Source organism: Equus asinus, chromosome 21 (assembly GCF_041296235.1).
Source record: "Equus asinus isolate D_3611 breed Donkey chromosome 21, EquAss-T2T_v2, whole genome shotgun sequence".
In the NCBI taxonomy this organism is placed as follows: Eukaryota; Metazoa; Chordata; class Mammalia; order Perissodactyla; family Equidae; genus Equus; species Equus asinus.
Window position 1 is genome coordinate 57682909 of NC_091810.1, and position 22490 is coordinate 57705398.

At 42.3% G+C, this 22490-nt stretch overlaps 1 protein-coding gene and 1 long non-coding RNA gene across 2 annotated transcripts; one reads left to right on the forward strand and one right to left on the reverse strand.

The window, feature by feature from the left end:
- Positions 1-1654: 1654 nt before the first annotated feature.
- CCR8 (C-C motif chemokine receptor 8) lies at positions 1655-10132 on the reverse strand. The gene is made up of 2 exons (XM_014859598.3): positions 9988-10132; positions 1655-4830 (listed from the first exon to the last, which is right to left on the reverse strand). The coding sequence occupies exon 2, from the start codon at positions 4798-4800 to the stop codon at positions 3733-3735; it is 1068 nt and encodes a 355-aa protein (XP_014715084.1). The 5' UTR covers positions 4801-4830; positions 9988-10132; the 3' UTR covers positions 1655-3732.
- Positions 10133-13245: 3113 nt separating this feature from the next.
- Positions 13246-21243, forward strand: LOC139041377 (uncharacterized). The gene is made up of 3 exons (XR_011496403.1): positions 13246-13518; positions 17517-17855; positions 19061-21243. It is a non-coding gene; the product is annotated as an uncharacterized lncRNA (long non-coding RNA).
- Positions 21244-22490: the final 1247 nt, after the last annotated feature.

Consider the following 22490-nt stretch of genomic DNA (forward strand, 5'->3'; position numbering starts at 1 on the left):
GTTATCTTGTTCAACTGGAAAATTACAGAAAAAAATCATTGTGAAATATGAAATCAGTCTTTTGCATACTATGTAATGGGATCCAACAGAATATTTCATTTAAAAGTGATTTTTAGATTTTATACGTACCATGTATCCACACGGTAATTAAACCTTCTCTGTGCAAAAAGAATTTAAAAAGCCCCAACTAAATTCTGCTTATAAGAGAGAAATTTTAAATATAGGAAAATAGTTTGGTCTAAAGTAAGAGTAGAGAGAAACACAGTATACAGATTGATCAAAAGAAAGCTGGTCTGGTTATATTAGTGCTGGGCATAGTAGCATTAAGATGAGAAGTATTAGTGGACAAATAGACACATTTCATAGTGATAAAAGAATCCATTTGGGGCTGGCCCCAGGGCTGAGTAGTTAAGGTTGATAAAAATGACAAGCAATAAGATATATTGGAGAATATGAGGAAGCCATTTGGTGTAAAGCTGACTTGGCCTAACCTTTTTTTTTCCCAAAACGACCTGACGTGGCCATATCCACTTTAAGCATTTCCTATGTCCCAAAGGCAAGAACAAATGCCCTTAAGATAAAGGTGCAACTTCCCCCACACAAGCATTTCCTTAAGGGTGAGCATCTCTCCCTAGACTAGGAATTGATTGCTGCACTCACCTGTGACCACCCAGCTTGAGACAACAGACCTGCCACCCTGCTGTGTCCACTGAGACAGCAGACCTACTACCTGCTGTGTCATCAGTCACTGTGCCAACAGGACAATCTCATGACTCTTGTAAAACGGACATTTCAATCATGTGTGATACATGCTCTTTGACAGTGTATTACCACTCTGTACACCCCCACTTCTTTGGAGTGCTCCATTCCTCTTTGGAATGACTCTCCCAGGCTATATGGTCCTCACGTTTTGGCTCAGGGTCAACTCACCCCAATTTTGATTTATAAATTGGTTATGAATTATTTGCATCAACAAGTTCACGTGCTCTGCTTCAGTGGCCCAGGGTCTCACCAGTTCAGATCCTGGGCGCAGACCTAGCACTGCTCATCAGGCCATGCTGAGGTGGCGTCCCACACAGCACAACTCGAAGGACCTGCAACTAGAATATGCAACTACATACTCAGGGGCTTTGGGGAGGAGAAAGAAGAAGAAGAAGAAGAAGGAGAAGGAGAGGAAGGGGGAGGGGGAGGAGAAGAAAAAGATTAGCAACAGGTGTTAGCTCAGGTGCCAATCTTAATTTAAAAAAAAAGAATCAATTCAACAGAAAAGCATAAGAATCCCACATTTGTATGCACCTAATAATATGGCTTCAAGATATATACAGAAAAAATTAGCAGAATTAAAATGAAAAATAGACAAACGTAATCATAGTTCGAGATCCTAATATACCTCTCTCAGTGACTCATAGAATAAGCAAACAGGAAAAATCGGCAAGAATATGGAAGACTTGAACAATCTGATTAACCAGCTACAGCCAAAAACTGCATAATACACCTATTCTTTTCAAGTATACATGGAACGTTTACCATAATAAGCCATATTCTGGATCATAAAACAATTTTCAATAAATTTCAAAAAATTGAATCATACATGTATGTTCTCTGAGAACAGTGTAGTCAAACTGGAAATTAAAACACAAAGATAATTAGAAATCCTCTTTGGAAATTTTAATTTAACTTCTAAACAACTCATGATTCCAAGAAGTATTCACAATGGAAAATAGACAGTAATCTAAATTGAAAATTAATGAAAATCTGTTATATCAAAATGTATGGGATGCAGCCAAAGCAGTGCTTAGAGGGAATTATATAGCTTTAAAAACATCTAACTAGTCAGGGCGTCAGGGGCTGGCCCCGTGGCATAGTGGTTAAGTCTGTGCATTCTGCTTTGGTGGCCCAGGGGTCATGGGTTCGCATCCTGGGTACAAACCTACACACTACTCATCAAACCATGCTGTGGCAGTGTCCCATATACAAAATAGAGGAAGATTGGCACAGATGTTAACTCAGGGACAATCTTCCTCAAGCAAAAAGAGAAAGATTGGCAAGGGACATTAGCTCAGGGCCATTCTTCCTCCCACACACACACAAAATCTTTCAGAAATGACCAAAGGTTGACAATCAATAATCTAAGATTCCATGTCAAGAAGCTAGAACAAAACAATAAATTAAACTCAAAGAAAGCAGGTAAGATAACTGTAGAAACCAATGAAAAAACAAAAACAGAAAATCAACAAAGTCAATAACTGGTTGTTTGAGAAGACTAATAAAATTGACAAACCCATAAGACTGATCAGAGGAAAAAAAGAGAGAAAATGCAAATTACCAGTATCAGGAATGAAAAAGGGCATTACTTCAGATCCTCATGCATTTAGAAGGCTATAAGAAGATATTAGGAACAACTTTACAGTAAAATATTTGACAACTTAGATAAAGTGGGAAAATTCCTTAAAAATCACAGCTTTTCAAAACTGAGACAAACAAAAACAGAAAATCTGAATGATCTCTATCTGCCAAAGAAACTGAATGCATAATTTGAAATCTTCCTACAGAGAAACACCAGATGGCTTCACTAGTGAGTTTTACCAAACATTCAAGGAGGAAACAAACAAAATGCTTTACATAAACTTTTTTTCATAGAGTAGTGGAAAAGAGACTACTTCCCAACACATTTTTGGAGGCCAAATCTGACCAGGACATTATAAGAAAGCAAAATTACAAGATAATATCTCTTATGAACACTAAAGAGGAGTATTTCTCTACCCTCTTCTGGCTGGTCTAAGAAATAAATCGACATGAGACAGAATACCAGGAGACAATCAAAGTTTAATAAGATGTGTACATGGGAAAATCCCAAAAAAACTGAGTAGTAGCTCACCAAAATGTCCGAAGCCACCACCTTAAATACTATCTTCAGCTAAAGACAAAGGAGGATGTTGGGGGTAGTGGTTTGTAACTTCAAAGGGGAGGAGGGCAATGGAAACACAGAAATGAAAAAGCAAATGTTTGGTCAACAAATGTTTGCTGGACCATGGCCTTGCTACGTTCCTGCCTGTCTACCACACCTGGAGATATCTATGGTGATAGCTCCTTCCTTGAACAGACCTTCTATCTTAAATTTTCTTAGGCATTTAGGGGGGAAGTCAAAGTTTCTTTCTGAGTCTTTTGTTCTTAAAAATTTAATCAAGGCAAAGAGACATATTTTGGGGTGGCAAATTCTGATCTCCCATGACACAGATATATGAAAATCCCGAGAGAATCCAATTGCTTATTAAAATGATCATGATTAAGAGGTCATTTTTTTCCAGGAAAAATACAGGCTGATTTTAAGACAAGAAAATCAATCAATGTAGCTCACCAAATTAACAGAATAATGGAAGAAAACTAGATGGTCACCTCGATAGATAAGGAAAAGGCATTTGATAAAAATTTAAATTGGCATGTGATAAAGACACTCTAAAAACTAAGAAAAAAAGTCCCTCACAACTAACACTATACTTAATAATGAAATATATAGACTATTTCCAGAAAATAGGAAAAAAAGTCTTTGAAAGTTGAGAAGATTAACTTGCAATAGTAAGAATTCATTTCATATTGTAACATAAGTCTCATGTCTCTAACCCAGTTTCCAAGAGTATCCCTTCATGTAGCCTTAGACGCTGATGGAAGCCATTTCTGACTCCCGAAAGAAGAATGGTGATGCAGGCAGGGGCCTGCGTGAAGCCACTCTCCTCACAAAATGTAGTCTGTGCTGGAGGAACGGGAGGAATGCTGATAGAGGGAGGATGGTTTTTCCCCGCTTTCCCTGGTGATTTGTCTCCCTAGGTAGAGGAAGATGTGGCTGCAACTTTTCTGAAATATTTCGGAGAGGTGTTTCTTGAACTTCTCGCCCATGAAAGCGTAGATAATAGGATTCACACAGCAGTGAGTGAAGGAAATGGTTTCTGTGACATGGGTGGCATAAATCAGCCGCTGGCTCATGACACATCCATCCAAGATGTGCATATTGAGCAGGGAAGTAAGGAAGAGGACTACATTGAATGGGACCCAGAAGAGTAAAGATGCAATGACCACGATGAGCACCAACCTGATGGCCTTGGTCTTGTTGTGGTTTTGGCAACTCTTCAGCTGTTGTAAGATGCTAATGTAGCAGAACATAAGGATGGTGAATGGGATCAGCAGGCCTAAGATATTCATTTCAAAGTGGATGAAGATTTTCCACTTCAAAGTCTGTTGATTGTAAGATGAATAACACTGTAGAACGCCATCTTCAGAGGCCACTTGGTAAAATATTAGTAGCGGGCTAGTGGCAATGATGGCAGTCAGCCATACTGCCAGACTCAGGGCTATGCCCATGCTGGGTGTCCTCACGTTGAAGGCATACACAGCATGGACAATTGCCAGGTACCTGTCCACACTCATGAGTGTGATAAAGAACATGCTGCTGAAGAAGCCAATGTAATAAAAGCCAGAGACCACCTTGCACATTACAGTCCCAAACACCCACTGGTCCAGCTGATAGTGGGTCTGAAAGGGGAAGGAGAAAACAAAAAGCAGGTCAGACAGAGCCAGGTTCAAGAGGTATACATCTGTGATGCTCCTCAGCTTCTTGCAGGCGACAAGGACCAGGATGACCAGGCTGTTTCCCAGAAGACCAAATACAAACAGGAGGCAGTAAAAGATAGCAAGAAGCAACTTGCTATCTCTCTGGATAAGTTCCCCATCGCAGGGGCTTGAAATGGCATCAGGATAGTAGTAGTCAGTTATTGTCGTCAAATTGGGCTCGAGTGTATAATCCATCAAGGCAGGAGGACCCGGTCACAGAAGCACCTAAGAGAAATAGATTCCTTAAAAATATTTTCATTTAAAGATATGGACTGAATTGTGTCTGCCTGTCACCCCCTGCCCCAGTCATATGGGGAAGCCCTAAACCCTTGTTATGGACTGAATGTTTGTGTCCTCCCAAAATTCATATATTGAAACCCTACCCACCATTGTGCTAGTACTAGGAGGCTGGGCCTTTGGGAAGTAATTGGATTAGATGAGGTCATGATGGTGTAGCCCTCACGAATGGGATGAGCCCCCTTATAAGAATCAGAAGGGAGCTTGCTTCCTCTCTCTGCTCTGAGCTGTGTGAGGATACAATGAGGAGTTGGCAGCCTGCAACCTGGAAGAGGGCTCCCACCGGAGCCTGACTGTGTTGGCACCCTGATCTTGGACTTCCCAGCCTCCAGAACTGTGGGAAAATAAATTCCTGTTGTTTAAGCCACGCAGTCTGTGGTATTTCGTTATGGCGGCTTGAGCAGAGTAACACAGACTATGGTACTGAGAAGTGGGGTGCTGCTGTGACAAATACCTAAAAATGTGAAAGTGGCTGTGGAACTGGACACTGGGCAGAGGCTGGATGAGCTTTGAGGCACATGCTAGAAAAAGCCTAGATTGCCCTGAAGGACCTATTGGCAGAAATATGGACATGAAAGGCGATTATAGTGCGAACACAGGGAGAAAAGAGGAGAGCTGTAGAGAATGCTTCCGCCATCTCAGGGAATACCTACATCATCAGGGACAAAATGTTGGTAGAAATACGAATGTTAAAGCTGTTTCCAGTAGGATCTCGCACAGAAATTAGGAACATGCTATCGGAAACTGGAGGAAAGGTGATCCTTGTTACAAAGCGGCAAAGAACTGGGTGAATTGTGTTCTCATGTTTTGTGAAAGGCAGAGCTTGTAAACAACAAGACTGGATATTCAGCTGAGCAGATTTCTAAGCCAAGTGTTGAAGGTACGGCCTGGCTTCTCCTCACTGCTAATAGTAAAATGTGAGAGGAGAAACACAAATTGAAGAAGGAATTGTCAGGCAAAAAGAAATCAGAACTTGAAGACTCAGAAAACTCAGCTTATCCATCCTGCAAACATGAGAAAGTGGAGAGTACACCTAGGGTGTGGCTGGACAACCACGCCATACAGAGATTACCCACAGAGTTCATTAACGGTTTCAGGAGAAGCCCAGAATAGAGACACTGACAGTTTGGATCAAAGCTGCAGAGACAGCAGAAAATAAAGGAAGGCTTTTGAACTTCTGGGATTCTGTGGGATTGGAACAATAGAGCCATTCGCTTTTGAACACGTTTTATCCTTCAAGAAAAGGGAGAAATGGGGCTGGCCGGTGGTGTAGTAATAGGTTGGCACACTCTCCTTTGCGGCCCAGGTTTGTAGGTTTGGAACACGGATGTGGACCTACATACCGCTCATCAAGCCATGCTCTGTCAGCATCCCACATACAAAATAGAGGAAGATTGGCACAGATGGTAGCTCACTAGAAATCTTCCTCACCAAAAAAAAGAAAAGAAAAGAAAAGAAAAGAAAAGGGAGGGATGACTCTGAAGTGATACAGAGATCATCAGGGCTGACACTCTCCTCACAGGCCCAGGGGGCAAGGATTCTTTGTCCTCAGTTTCAGGAGGCTAGGCCACCCCTGCCCTATGCCACAGGTGTGAGGCCACAGCCTAGAGCCATGGAGGTGACACTGCCATCCCGGTGAGTCTAGAAGGCAGAGCACCCAGACAAAGAGGATTATTCTCAAGCCTTATAGTCTAATGGGATTTGCCTTTCTAGGTTTTGGGCCTCCTTGGGACCCATCACCCCTCTCTTCTTTCTGATTTGTCCCTTTGGAATGGCAATGTCTCTCCTATGTCTGTCCCACCACTGTATTTTGGAAGCACATAGTTGCTTTCACAGGCTCACAGCTGGAGTGGAATTTTGCCTTCGGATGAATCACACCTCAAGTCTCACCCATACCTGACTTCGATGGTACCTAGGTGAGACTTTGGACTCAGAATTGATGCTGGAGTGGGTTAGGACTTTGGGGCTGTTGAGATGGAGTGAACGTATTTTGCATGTGAGAAGGACGTGAAGTTTGAGAGGCCAGAGGGTAGAATGCCATGGACTGAATTGTGTCCCCTAAAATTCATATATTGAAGCCCTAACCCTCGTTGTGATGGTATTTGGAGATAGGGTTTAGGGAGGTAATTAAGGTTAAATGAGGGCATGAGGATGGGGCCCTGATCTGATTGGACTGATGTCCTGATAAGAAGAGGAAGAGACACCAAAGCCCTCTCTCTCTCTGCACATGTGCAGAGAAATGTCACGTGGGGACAGAGTGAAAGTGGCCGTCTGCAAGCCAGGAAGAGACTCTTACTAGGATCTCAATTTTCTAGCACCTTGATCTTGAACTTCTAGCCTGCAGAACTGTGATAAAATAAAGTTCTGTCATTTAAGCCACCCAGCCTGTGGTATTTTGTTCAGTTCTAAAAATTGAAAACTTCCCAGGCTGACTAATACAGGAGGGTTGAGTAGATGAGAAAAAACAAAATTCACAAAGAAAACTTAAATATCTACAGTTCTACCATCCAGAATTAGCAACTACTAACATATTGTCATATCTGCTTTTGGTTCTTTTTTCTCTCTTTCTCTTCCTTTCCTTCCTTCCTTCCCTCCCTCTCTCCTTCCCTCCCTCCTCCTTCCTCCCTCCTTCCATCCTTTCTTCCTTCCTTCCTCCCTCCTTCCATCCTTCCTTCCTGCCTCCCTCCCTCCTTCCATCCTTTCTTCCTTCCTACCTTCCTTCTTCTCTAATGCAATAGAGATGAAGCTAATGTTCCCTTTAACTATACAACATCTCCACACCCCAGGAGCCTGCTAAAACCAATTTGGTTTGTATCATTCCAGTTTCCTCCATACTCTTACATGCTTATATGTATCCATAAACAATATATAATATTGTTTTGCATTTGCTTTTAACTTACATAAATGGTATAATATCACATCTCTCATTTTTTTCTCCCAGCATGTTGTTTTAGAAGTATAATCACACAATTCTAAAAAGTTTAGTTCATTCTTTTAACTGCTTTTAAGGACTATAAATAACTAATTTAAAAATGCAATAGATGGGGCCGGCTCTGTGGCACAGTGGTTGAGTTCACCCACTCTGATTTAGCAGCCTGGGGTTCACTGGTTGGGATCCTGGGTGCAGACCTACACACTGCTCATCAAGTTATGCTATAGCAGCAACCCACATAGAAGAACTAGAAGGACTTACAACTAGGATGTACAACTATGTACTGGGGCTTTGGGGAGAAAAAAAAAAAGAGGAAGATTGGCAACAGATGTTAGCTTAGGGCCAATCTCCGTCACCAAAAAAAAAAAAAAAAAAAATCAAAGCTAAAAAAATGCTTTCTCTAGTATAGCCAATCAATCAATCAATCAATCAATAAAATGCAATGGAAAAAATGAGCCCAATCACACTAGCATCAAAAATTACTAGGGGGGGGCCAGCCTGGTGGCGCAGCGGTTAAGTGCGCATGTTCTGCTTCGGCGGCCCAGGGTTCACCGGTTCAGATCCCGGGTGTGCACATGTCACTGTTTGGCAAGCCATGCTGTGGTAGGCGTCCCACTTATAAAGTAGAGGAAGATGGGCACGGATTTTAGCTCAGGGCCGGTCTTCCTCAGCAAAAAGAGGAGGATTGGAAGCAGATGTTAGCTCAGGGCTAATCTTCCTCCCCAAAAAAAGAAATTACTAGGAGCAAATCTGATAAAAACTGCAATTCAATTGTGTAAAATATTATAAAACTTTGTTGAAGGACATAAAAGAAGACATAATTAAAAGGAAATACGTACTATATTTATGGAAGGGAAGACTCTACATTTAAAATGTGGTAATTCTTCTCAAATTGATATGTACATTCAAGGCAATTTCAATCTAGACTTCCTATTTTTCCAAAGCAATTTGTTGCTGAAGATTCAGACATCGCTATCCACTATGCCACCTTTCTATAATTTGAAATGCCCTTAGCAGCTTTTAAAAACATTAATTTCATTCACGTCTGTACCTCAAATAGATTTTTAAAACATAATTTCTGAAGTATGGAGGTGGGTCCTTTGGTTTTTCTTTGTGGCCAGTGTCTATCAAAACAACAATTTCCCCTCCTACATCTTCCTTCCTACTTGTCTTTTACAGTTATTTTAAAAAACAATTTTCAGCTCCCCCTCCTTTTGTTCTGCCCTCCTAATATCCCAGAACAAGAGTAGGTCCTCAACACATTCTCTCCCCGGATCTTTCCTACTGACCCCCTGTCCGCACCTCCCCAGGCTCTTTGATCAGTCAAACCTGAGGAAAGTGTTAACAATCTCTACCATTTGTTACAGTAGACCAGGAATTTTCGATGTACTGCCTGATTGATTTCTCTTCCACCCCATGAAGCAGGCACTCACATCTGCTTTACGTCTCTATCTCAGAGAGCTTCGGTCCAGCGGCCGACGCTACACCGAGAGGGAGGCGAGTGAGCCAGGACTCAAAACCACATCCGTCTCCTCCAAATCCCTTTCCTTTTCCATATTTCTCTGGAAATATGGGTACCCATATTTGTGGGTGGAGTAAAAAGCTCCAATCTTTCGGAGTCTACGCCCCCTGACTTCCAAGTTCTAGATTACTTTGTAGCAGAGTAAACTTGGGCTTGTTTTGCAAAGTGAATCTCAGCTTCCTCTTCCGTGAGAAGGGGCTAATAATGCTTTTCAGGGTTCGGTGAGAAGGGGATGAGATCATTTAAGTTAGCATCTCATCAAGGCTGAAGGTTTGCTTGCCAGTTGTCTTCCTTCAGTTGTCAGATAGAAACATTGAACCCGGCACGAGGACAGATTCCCCCCAGATGCCTGGTCAAATGGGGGATCTTTTCTCATCTACCTTCTCACTCTGGTAGGAGGTTTGACTCTCTCTTAGCATCCTGCAGAGAAAATGGCATGGCTACTTCACTCACCCGGCCAGACCCTGGGACAGCCACTAAGACATATGCAGGGTTTGTGGACTCTGGGGACATGAAAAGATTTTTTTAAAAATTCACCTCTTGTACCAGACCTCTGTCTCTCCTCCAAGGACATAAAAGTGTCCCTGGTTGCTTATGTCCTTCTTCCCCAAAGATGAGTATCAATACGTACCTTAATTAGATCCTTCACTCTGCAGGTTTCAGTGTGGCTGATTCCTTCTTCTGAGTCTGCCCTCTCTTGTGTGCGCAGCTCGGTGAACAACAGCTCCTCTGGAGGAACTTGTCTGTCTGTGACGAGTGGCAGAATGGGGGTGGACCTATTATTGCATCCTACAGTTATTTAAAAAGTTTTAAAAAAATTGATCTCACCAAAAAACACATCGAATGGCAAATTAGCATGTGAAAATATGCTCAATACATTGTGTCCTTAGGAAATCGTAAAGTAAAACAGCAGTGAGATACCACTGCATACCTATTAGAATGGCTAAAATTCAAACACTGACAGCACCGAAGGCTGGAGAACAATAGTCATGCTCCTGAGTATTTACCCAATTGAGTTAAAAACGTATCCACACAAAAACCTGAGCACAAATGTTTACAGCAGCTTTATTCGTAATTACCAAATTTGGAAGCAACCAAGATGTCCTTCAATAGATGAATGGATAAACAAACTGTGGTAACGTACACAATGGAATATTATTTAGTGATTAAAGAAAGAGCTGTCAAGCTACGAAAAGACAACTTAAGTGTGTATTGATGAGTGAAAGAGGCCCTTCTGAAAAGGCTACATGCTGTATGATTCCAATCACATGACATTCTGGAGAAGGCAAAACTCTGGAGACAGTAAAAAGATCAATGGTTGCCAGGGGTTCAGGGGGAGGAGGGGATGAAACGTAGAGCACAGGGCTTTTTTGGGGTGATGGAACTATTCTGCACGATGCTGGAATGGTGGATACATTCGTTATGCATTTGTCAAAACCATAGAAGTGTCAAACAGAGTGAATCCTAATGCAGACTATGGACTTCAGTTAATAAGAATGTGTCAGTATTGACTCATCAACTGTAACAAATGTTTTACACTAATGCAAGATGTTAATAACAGAGGAAACTGTGCAGGAGCGAGAGATGCTGTTATGGATTGAACTGTGTCCTCCCCAAATTTTATATTGAAGCCCTAACCCTCAAGGTGATGGTATTTGGAGATATGGCCTTTAAGGAGGTAATTAAGGTTAAATTAAGTCATAAGGTTGGGGCCCTAATCTGATAGGACTGGCATCCTTATAAGAAAAGGAAGAGACAGCAGAGATCTCTCTTTCTCTCTCTAAGTGCACAGAAAAGAGGTGATGGGAGGACACAGCAAGAAAAGGGCCACTTACAAGCCAGTAAGAGGCTCTCACCAGGAACCCAATTTGTCGGCACCTTTATCTTGGACTTCCAGCCTTCAGAACTTCGAGAAAATTCATTTCTGTTGTTTAAGCCGCCAGCCTAGAATATTTTGGTATGACAGCCCAAGCAGACTAGTACAGTGGTATATGGGAACTTTCTGTATTTTCTGCTTAAACTGTCTGTATACTAAAAGAATATATTTATATTCTCTAAGAGAATAAAGTCTGTTAAAATTTTTTAAAAATTGAAAACTGTATGAAAATAAAATAATTTCATTGTTACTTTGAAGTTGTATAATTTCTACCAGACTGGCTTTCCTCCATGGCATGTAGCTTGCACAAGTGTATGTGTATGCATATACATATATATTTGAATTGTAACAGTAGCAGGGGTAACTTCTACAGGAGTGATGCCATTACTCATATGATGTGCACTGAAAATATCATCATCATTATTAAAAGTTTCCTCTTTTCATACTACGGTGAACAAAATAAGGTAATGGCCATGTTGCTTGTGTCTGTCAACATCCTTTCTTTAGATGAATCTTCAGATAAGGGAACGTCCGTCCTACTCCCATTCTATGCATTATTGGTTGGTCACCAATCATATTGCTACACACACACACGCACACGCTATTAAAAGGAAGGCCCATGACTCAGGTCTGGTCAATGAGAATGTTTCCTCTTCCTGTCCACCATGATTGATTCAGAGAATCGCACATCTTGAGTGATATGCAGCAGAAAACTATTTGAAGGCTGAAGCCAAGCAGTGAAAATTATAGCCAAGAAATGGAGAGAATATGAAATTCTGATGAAATTGTGTGTGCCACTGGAATAATAACTGCATGATTCATTAATGTCCACCCCCTGCCCCCTTTTAGGTTTCAGCTAATTTCAATTGGGCTTCTGGCACAACTAATAGAATGGAGACTAATTAAGAAGCTTCTATTTATTGAGTGCCTTTTATATACCCGTTCCTTTATATACTTCATCCTAATTAGGTCTTATGAAAATTCTGCATAGTGGTTATTATTGTTTGTGTTTGCAAAAACTGAAGCTCAAAGAAATTATATGACTTGACAATGGTATAATATAATTTATATATAATATATACTTACATATACTTAAAATACTTATATATACTTAAATATAATGTAATAAGTATGATATAATTTATAATAGAAACAATTTGAAAAGCACTTAAGAGCTGCATAAAAAGAAAAGTAGACTGCTTAATTCTACTATGATGCCTACACGCATATTTGATCATTGAAAGAGTACAAAGTTAGATGAAAAAAACACCACATTTCACCTGCACTTTGTCTAGAACAGTTGCCTCTCCTAACTTGGTTGTTTGTACTTTCTTCCATAGAGTGACGGCAGTAGACATTTTAGGGACAGATTTAAGAACTGATGGTTTATTTCTTCTGGTTGAGATCAAGCCAGCGGGGTAAATTCCGCCCCCTGCATGGCGGACAGTATCTTGCCTCAATATCGAGAGGCAAGGACCTAACTGGGTCAGACAAAAACAGACCCACTTGGTCAACCTACCACAGAGGTCTACAGCCATAAGCACCTTTACTGTGGGGTTCAAGGCATCCCAAGAAGACAACAGAGAGATGGGGCCCATCCGTCTGGTTAGCGTAGTCTAATGGATGGCAAGTGACAGATTCTTTTTAACTTGCCAATCATAGACGCTTATCCTCCTGCAATGAAGAGCAGTAAGTGCGGGGTGAAGAGAAACCACTTATTCTTTCCATTACAGCTCCCCCTCCTGGAGGCAGGAAGAAGTTCCTCATGGAAACCCCAGGGAGGGAATAAGTTCCCCAGTCCAGATCACGCCCATTTCACTGTTACACTTCAACTTTCTTTAGATGCGGTTTAGAATGGCTGTGTATTTCTCTCAATCTTTCTTCATGAGCCCTGAATCCAATCTTTTTTGGCCTAACAATTTCATCTCTTAGAAATATCTGCTTGTATGAGTTCATACCTGAGTTAATCCCTCACCAACATCATTCATCCTCTGACGCAGTTCGGGGAAAACCTCCGATCCTTTATGAGCGTTTTCTCTGTGATAAGCAAAGATCAACGGGGCACAAAAGGTGACACTCAGAGCCCACAGGTGCTGCTGATTCACACCACGAGGGTGGAAACTGTGATACCTGTTTCACCCACAGACTGGGGAAGGAGCCACATACCCGTCCCCAGCCCAGCCAAGCAGGTCTGAAGGACTAAGGCGGAATTTCCCCAAGCCCAGTTTCCAAGTTGGGCCAGAATTACAGCACAGCACCTGGCACAGAAGGGGTGCTCTGTGCAAGGTAAGTGAGCGGAGGCTGAGGGAAGTCAGGGGAGCGGGCGGCTTCCACCCACCACATTCCCTGAACTTCACAGAGCTGGGCCGCTTGGTAGAGGCCTAGTTTTACTAAATAACTTGACTTGGGCAGAGGCAAGGCCAGGCAGTGGAGGTGATTCTGGAAACCCCAAGGAGTCTTTCTTGGGAGGTCCTTGAGATCCTTTCGTCTGCTGCTCCTCCATAATTGGCACGGGGCCTGACGCACTGAATCTTTTCAATAAATTGTTGAAAGGAGCACAATGCAAGATGAAGATGTGGGAGGCAGGTGAAGAGCTGGGGAAAGGACTGCACGGCCAGGACGACCCCCTTTCTGTGGTTCCCAGCCCACAGCACAGGGCTGGTGTGGGCCCCTGCAGCACTGGGCGCTGTCTGCCCTTGCCCAGAGTAACAGTTTCCTGAGGCTGCTGTAAAACAAGTTACTACGAACTTCGTGGCTTAAAACAACAGAAATTTATTCTTTCACACTTCTGGAGTCCAGATGACTGCAGTGCAGCAGGACTGAGCTCTCTCTGGGGCCTGGAAGGGAGAATCCTTCCTTGCCTCATGCAGCTCCTGGTGGCTGCCCCAGCAATCCTGGTCTTGTGGTTGCATCTCTCCAACCTCTGGCTCTGTCTTCACATCACCTTCTCCTCTGTGTGCTGCGTGAAATCTCCCTCTGCTTCTATCATGAGGACTCTTGTGACTGCATTTAGGGTCCACCTGGATAATCCACAATACTCGCCCTATTTCAAGATCTTTGACTCAATCACGTCTGCAAACACTCTTTTTCCAAATAAGGTTACATTTAAAAGTCCCAGGGGTTAGGACCTGATACCTGGCTCTAAAGACAGGCCGACTGTGAGGTAATTGACGAGGAGCCTTGCTTCCTCGCCTTTGGGCAGAGCAGGGATCTCGGCACTCTAGGAGAAGGCAGCAGAGACCAGGCTGCACAGCCAGAGTCAGAGGAGGCCTCTAGAATCAGTGGCCTCACCAATGCCACCTCCTGCTGCACAGACACATTCAGTGGGTTCTGGAAGGAATACCCTCAGGGGCGGACATGTTTAAAAACGTATTTTTAATAACGTTTGCAAATTCTATCATTGACATAATTCCCAAGTTTTGGGGGAGAGTCTTAACTGAAACCCATCGCCTTTTTCTTCATCTAGTCTCCAAAACTTGGAAAAATCCTGTGAGCAGTTTCAGTAATCACCACATGCAATGGCTAATTTTTTCCATTAACTTGGCCAGGCCGTGGTACCCAGATATTTGGTCAAACATCCTGGGTGTTTCTGTGAAGGAATCTTTTAGATGAAATTAACTAATTAATTTAAGTTGGTGGGCTTTGAGTAAAGCAGATTACTCTCCAAAATGTGGGTGGGCCTCATCCAATCAGTTGAAGGCCTTAATAGAAAAAGACTGACCTCCTTGGAAGGAGAGGGAAATCTGCCAGAAAACCACCTGTGAACTTTTTTCCAGGTCTCCAGCTGGCCAGCCTCCCTACCCTGCAGGCTTTGGACTTGCCAAGCCTCCACAATTGCATGAGCCATTTTCTTAAAATAAATCTCTCTCTCCCTATGTATATATACATTCAGTTGGTTCTGTTTCTCTGGAGAACCCTAACATACATACAAACTGCAAAACAAACAACATCATAATTAATGGTGTAAGTAAACAAGCAAGATTAGGAAACAGTAGCGTTGAGTCTCTAAGTACTGGGTTACACATCTTATTAGTCACAGATGACTCCTGAGATGCACCATTACATTGAATCACCAGCAATCCCTCCAAAGAAATCACTCCAGCTCAATCCTATAGCTGGTTCAACATGGCTTCCTTCTTTTTTTTGAGTAAGATTAGCCCTGAGCTAACAGCTGCCAATCCTCCTCTTTTTGCTGAGGAAGACTGTCCCTGAGCTAACATCCTTGCCCATCTTCCTCTACTTTATATGTGGGATGCCTACCACAGCATGGCTTGCCAAGCGGTGCCATGTCCACACCCGGGATCCAAAACAGCGAACCCCAGGCCACCAAAGCGGAAAGTGCGCACTTAACCGCCGCACCACTGGGCTGGCCCCAACAACACGGCTTCCTGACTGCTGAAGAACATTGCAGAGCTCAGAGCATTCTCTTTAGGGAACACACCAGCTTTTCTGGTTCAGGTGTGTAGATGTTTTATAGTTTTAAGGTGCAAAACTTCCTGCACCTCAATATTTTGGGGTTTGAGATGGAGCTTGCACCACCAACTTCTACAATATGTGCATATGTGCTTTCCATAGTGAGTTTTGGCTGATCTGTCCTAATTCTTTGCAATTTAGGAGACCTATCCTGTCCAACAACAACCTATGATTTGGTGAGGTATGCCAATAGAGCATTGCTGGAATTTGGGGGGATGGGGCACATACCCCCAAATATTGCCTATTAATGGATTTTTTTTTTAAATGTCTCAGTCTTTTTTCTTTTTAAGATTTTTAAAAAACTTTTTCCTTTTTCTCCCCAAAGCCCCCCGGTACATAGTTGTATATTCTTAGTTGTGGGTCCTTCTAGTTGTGGCATGTGGGATGCCATCTCAGCATGGCCTGATGAGCGGTGCCAAGTCCGCACCCAGGATCTGAACCAGTGAAACACTGGGCCACTGCAGCGGAGTGTGAGAATTTAACCACTTGGCCATGGGGCCGGCCCCTTAATGGATATTTTTTTCTTTTTAAAGATTCTATTTTTTCCTTTTTATCCCCAAAGCCCCCCGGTGCATAGTTGTATATTCTTGGTTGTGGGTCCTTCTAGTTGTGGCATGTAGGACGCTGCCTCAGTGTGGTCTGATGAGCAGTGCCATGTCCACATCCAGGATTTGAACCAACAGAACACTGGGCCGCCTGCAGTGGAGCGCACCAACCTAACCACTCGGCCACGGGGCCAGCCCTCCTTAATAAATATTTTTAACATTTAAATTACACTGGCATAATGGGATACACTAAGACTATATCTTAAGATTTTTGAAATAATGATGAGAAAAACTTTGAAAAACTGGTATTTAAATGTTGCATGCTGTTTTGTTTCTAGAATTAATGATTCCAGTCATGTATTCATTTTTTCATTAATCCTATAAATATTTATCAAGTTCTTACTATGTGAGTCTCTGTGCTGGGTGGTGAGGATACAGTGATGGATGACACAGCCAGGGTTTCTGTCCTATAGGGTCAGATGTGGTGGGAAAAAGCTAATTATACAGATGTTTGATGATAATCGTGATGGTATGAATGGGCGGTGGCGGTACTAAGGACGTTTAGAACAGCAGGTCCAGCCTGGTGTGTGTGTGTCTGTGTGGGGATGACCAGGGGAGATCTCCTTGATGGTTTGTGTTGGAGCAAAGCTGATGCTAAGCAGCTGTTCACTAGATGAAGGGTGAAGGGCAGAAGGAATAGAATTTTTAAAGTCCACGAATCAAGAAGGAGCTTCAGGCAAGAAGCAAGAAGATGAGAACTTCAGGTAAAGATGGTAGACTGAAAACAAAGGCCTAGTTTTGCCTCCTCAGGAAATACTCTGAAATTACAGTAAAGTAGGTTTGGGTTTTGACCTAATTAAGGTGTAAAATCATAAGAATGGAAAGAATGTGAAGTCAACAACAAAAGTTTAGAATCAGGAAAGCAGACGCACAAGTGATAACTGACTTGTCAGCCTCCAGAATGCCAATGCTAAGCCAGGAACCAGCCCAGTTTACTCTGCAGAGTTTTCAAAAGGCTCTGGAATGGGCAGGGCCAGGAGTCTTTGGAAAGGCATCTTCAAGGGGATGAGCAGATAGTTTAAATGAGGGGAATTGGTAGAAAGCTGTTTAAGAAACAGCTTCATCCCTAGGTCCCCTTCTCTATTCTGTGCAGCAGGTGGCTGCCCCTCCCTCATCCCTGCAGAAGAGTCAGATTCTCCAGAGAGAGGATTAAGCGACCATATGCATACCCAGCTAAGACCCCTCTTCCCCGTATCCCTCACTCAGACCCTGCAGCCAGATGGAGACCGGAAGAATCTCCTCAGTAGAATCCGATGAGTCTAAGAGGAAACACTCACGACCACTGGCATTGTGCACCACCCCCTTCTATGTTGTCCAAACAGGCAACACTTAGTGATGTTCACAGCTGACAAACCCTCCCAAGTGCCCAGAGCTTCCCACAGACGGATGACAAAGACCTGCCAGACAGGAGAGGAAATCCTCCACCGTGAAAGACAGAGGCCAGAACAAACTGTCAGGAATCAAGGATTTCGAGGAATCAGAGGCTGGCAGAGAGAAGAGAACTTCAAAAATATAAATGCTGCTATCTTCAGCAAAAAAGAGAAGGTATGACATACATGAAACGAGAATTGAATGCCATCAAAAGGAACATTGATAGAATGAAAAGAGCTCTGGAGGTTAAAAGCTTGATATCGGTTTTTAAAAATCAGCAGAAAGATTAGAAAGTGAAGAAAGAATATCTCCCATAATGGAGAGCAAAAAATACAAAAATATGGAAAAACAGGAGAAAGAAAAAAATCCAAGGGCCATTCCTAGGGCCCAACGTCCAAGATACAGGAATTCCACAAAGAGCACAGGGAAAACAAGGAAAGGGAATTATCAAAGACATAAGTCAAGAAAATTTCCCAGAACTAAACGTCACCAGCTTCCCCATAGAAAGGGCCAGTTGTGAACTGTCAACGAAAATAATCCATAACCAATCTATAAATGAAAATTTGGGTGAGTTTATTCTGAGCTTAAATCTTAGGATTATAACCCCGGAGAGTCTTTCCACAAAGGAACAGAGCACTCCAAAGAAGTGGGGGTACACAGGGTGGTTATATACCCTCAAAGAGGGTGTTTCACATATGATTGGAATGTCCCTCCCACAATAGTCACAAGATTGCCCTGTCTGCACAGTGCTTCATGGACACAGCAGGTAGTGGGTCTGCTATCTTGGTGGGCGTAGCAGGAGGCAAGTCTATTGTCTCCAGCTGGGCGGTCACAGGTGAGCGCAGCAATCAGTTTCTAGCCTAAGGAAAGATACTTAATCCTTAAGGAGACGCCAACGTTGGGAGGGGGAGGAAAGTTGCACCTTTATCTCAAGGGCCTTTGCTCTTGCCATAGGGAATCTCTAAAGCAGATATACAGTGCACGCTCAACGGCCTCGGTCAGGCCCTTTTGGAAAGACAAGGTCAGGCCGAATTAGGTTTACACCAAATGGCTTCCTCATATATTCCAATATATCCTATTACTTGCCATTTTTATTTGTCAGTACTCAGTGCGATGGATGAAAATAGACCCTAAGTGAGGGGTGGTGGATTTCACAATTACACAAGCTAATACATTTAACTGCCTTCAGCTGAGTTTCTGTCTCTTATAACTGAAAAAATTCTGATCAATCCTCTGACCCAGAAGTGATCAGATTCGAGATTCTCTGACTGATAGTAACTGTTGTGGACATTTGTTTTGTTTGCTGTCATTATTGTTTTGTGCCTATTCAGCTTCCATTTTCTTTCTTTTTGTATAAAGACCCTCCTTTACCTTTGCAGAACCAACAAACTATCAATTATCGTGCCCCAGCTCTGATCTTCCTCCAAGGCTGAGCCCAGGAAAAGCCAATCAGACTTCGTCTCCTGAGAATTTGCATCTTGAGGAGAATGACCATGGCTGGGAAGGGAGTTCTATCATTCTCATAACAGGGCTCAAAAAAGAGATGGCCTGTGAGCTCCTGAGAGATCCCCACAAATGCCCCAATTCATTCCTAAGTCCTGATTTCACAGTATGTTTAATATTCTTTATCTTTGGGTACCAAATACCAACAGCAACACACAGCTATTGTGACCACCAGACTCCCATCACCATTTCCAAATGCCCCTTCGAGGAGTAGCATCACCTCTGGTTGAGAACTCTTGGCAAAGACAGTGGAGGACCTCACTCAGAAACTGATTCTGTGGGTTTCTGAATCATAATATCAATTGAACATACTGTTTCTCTGGGTCTCTTTGTGAAATGTAAAACATTGAACTTTTTAAAAAGTTGGGTCCTAACAATGGGAATGATGATATCTGGGAGATTCTGGGGACTTGATGGACCTGAATGAATCTCCTCGCCCCTGTACATCTTAGTGAAAAGCTCCCCTCAGGTCCTGCCTCTCCAGAGTCTGAACTCATCATGACCAGGGGGATCAAATAAGAAATCAGAAGATAGAAGATAGTGTTACCCTCTGAAGGACTTATTGGAATTTGTTGGCTTTTAATTATCAAAAACCTGGGGAATAGGTGGGAATGGCTCCTGAAGCAAGGAGGGCAGAATGAAATCTAGGATGTGGATGGATTCATTGATATGGCTACTTTCATTAGAGGTCAGCTTTGTGGCCTCTCAAGTCCTACCAGTTTGCTGAGTTGGCTAATACAAACCTGGACTTGTTGGATCCTCCTAAATGACACCGAATGGCCAAAAAATTCTCTTGACGGAAGTAGAAGAAAGAATGTAAAAGTAGCAGCACACAGATGGATTGCTGCATTAAATCCACCGGGGACCTCCTGCGTAAACCCAGCTCCATCGTGTCCTCCAAGAACCCCGATGAGTTGCTTATCTCAGAATGGAAAATAGATGGACGGAGGTAGGCTCCAAACTCTTCAAACAGTGCTGTGCTGGGATTGAGTACAGTTGAAATGGACTCTCTGCACTCACCGGGGCTGGGAAGAGCCTGGGGTTTCCGGGCAGGGCAACTAACTACTGTAGTTATTATGACAGACTATGGCGTGGGCCTGGTGATCACAGATGGGGAGATAACATGTTGAGCCAATATCTCTAAGTGACTTAATCATGGGATTCAGAGGAACAAACTGATAGGCAGCTACAGATATCTTACTTGATCTATACATCCAAGGAAGTCTATCTGGTGAAAAGACAGCTGACTTCAGGCTCTGTGCTAGAGAGGCTCCTGCGATCACGCAATTCCCAGATGTGGGTAAGCGCTGAGTTGCGGCTCCTTTAAAGACAGAAAAGATGAGAGGAAAGACCGTATTAGAATATCACAGTGTGGGTTATCTTTCTAAACTTCAGAGAACCTTGGATGGCTAGTTCCCCTTGAGCCTCCTTTGCCATCAGAAGCAGCTTCATCTCCTCTGACCCCATAGGCTAGTGCCCGCTTGCTTTAAGATCTTATAACGACCTCATTTGAGGCAGTTATGTTGCAAGAGGATGTCAGTTCTCTATTTGGCAAACAATAATTAATAGCACGTTCTACCTCCTTTCCCCTAAAATGAAGAAAATAAAAAAGAAAAGACTGTGTTTAGATCAACTCTAAGAGTAAATGTGTAAATTACTATCACAGATACTTGTTAGAAAGTGTTAGGCAGAAAATGACGTCTGGACATCTAACTGAACTCTCTTTTTATAAATAGGAATATGTAGGTCCAGAGAGGTGAAGTAACTCATCCAAAACACACAGGAAGTCGGTGATAGAGCCAGAGCCAGAACTCGAGTCTCTGAAGCACAGCCTAGGGTTTTCTGCATTTTCCAGCTGTAAGTTCACCAATGATTTTCAGGATGCAAAAGCATTTGCTTCAGAAAAAGTTGTAGACAGAGGCCGGAGTTTAATAAAAGCATATGTGCTATTAATAATAAAGCCAGCTGCTTATCAGAAAATTTTTGCCATGTATATAATTTAATTCCCACATAGATTAATAGAAAAAAAGCAGCAATAAACAAATTTTTTCTCACTTCTAAATATTTATTTCCTGTATAAGAGTAGTCAGGAAGGTTGCCTGCATACAGTCAAAGACACAACCACAATATTGCTTTGAAGGGTCGAACATGGAGAAAAGTGTGGTTAATAGCATAACGTTCGTATTTTTACTTGCATTTTCAGGAAATTTGTGCTATCTTGTATGCAAGGAGGACTGATTAGATCTTTCAGTTTTTTGGTGGTCCTCTATTTCTAGAATTTATCTTCTAGTAACATCTTTTTTTTTTTTGGAAGGCCACAAACACTTACTGAGTTCCTAGCATAGTCCCAGCACTGCCCTAGTCATCAAAAGGGGTAAAAAGGTAAAATTAAATGATTCTCTTCTGAAGGAGTTTAGCAAACAATGGCACTTTCATTGCAGGAGTCCCAGGATGTAATGGTTTTCTGAAGAATGATGAATAACGAAAGGACATAATCATTATGAAAACTATGCAGAAATCCAGACAAGTCTGTATGATCAAAAAAGCAGATTAAGGTAGCACGTATATTGTGACTGTCTATGCCACGACATGGGTGCCTGTGATCGCATTCTGGAATGAAATAGGCAGGAATTAAAACAGTCAGATATTAGATAATTCCTCTTTATTTTTAAAGTTTGCTTTGATGACATGTTGTCCTTTCAATAATAAAGTGCTAGGAAATAGAAAATGGCTATCAATGACAAATAAAAAGCAGAGAAGTTTCCACTTCGCAAATGATTTACTGATTAAACTGTAGATTAATTTACTAATCCACACTTGGAATTCTCTGCCAATGACTCCCAAAGCAAAAAGCATCTGCATGACAAAAAGTGGTATGCAAGGGAAGTCTGAATTTACTGTTATTAAGCATATTGTAGGGAGAAAAATCTTTTTTTTCCACGCTCTTAGGATTAGTACCTGAGAGTCTGTGAATTAAACAAAAGACAGATAAACAGGAGAAAAGGCACATAATTTTCATTAATATTTTTGTGTAGCGGACTTCACAGAAAAGGAGTGAAACTAAAAGAAGTTTCCACTTCTTCCACTAAAAGAAGTTGGCCACTTATATACCGTTTTAACAAAGGAAAGGAGACTAGGGCTCCAAGGGTTGATAAGTTGTGGGGAAGTGGAAAGGAAATATACGGGAGAGCTAATGGAAGATAAGGGCTATTTTAGTAATGTCTGTTCAGGCAAACTCACCTTGGTGTCAACTTCTCATTTTATTTTATTTTTTTTCTTAAAGATTGGCCCTGAGCTAACATCTGA

What these genes read in the sequence shown, in the direction of transcription:
- CCR8 (XM_014859598.3), bottom strand. Translation starts at nt 4,800, where the DNA reads ATGGATTATACACTCGAGCCCAATTTGACGACAATAACTGACTACTAC.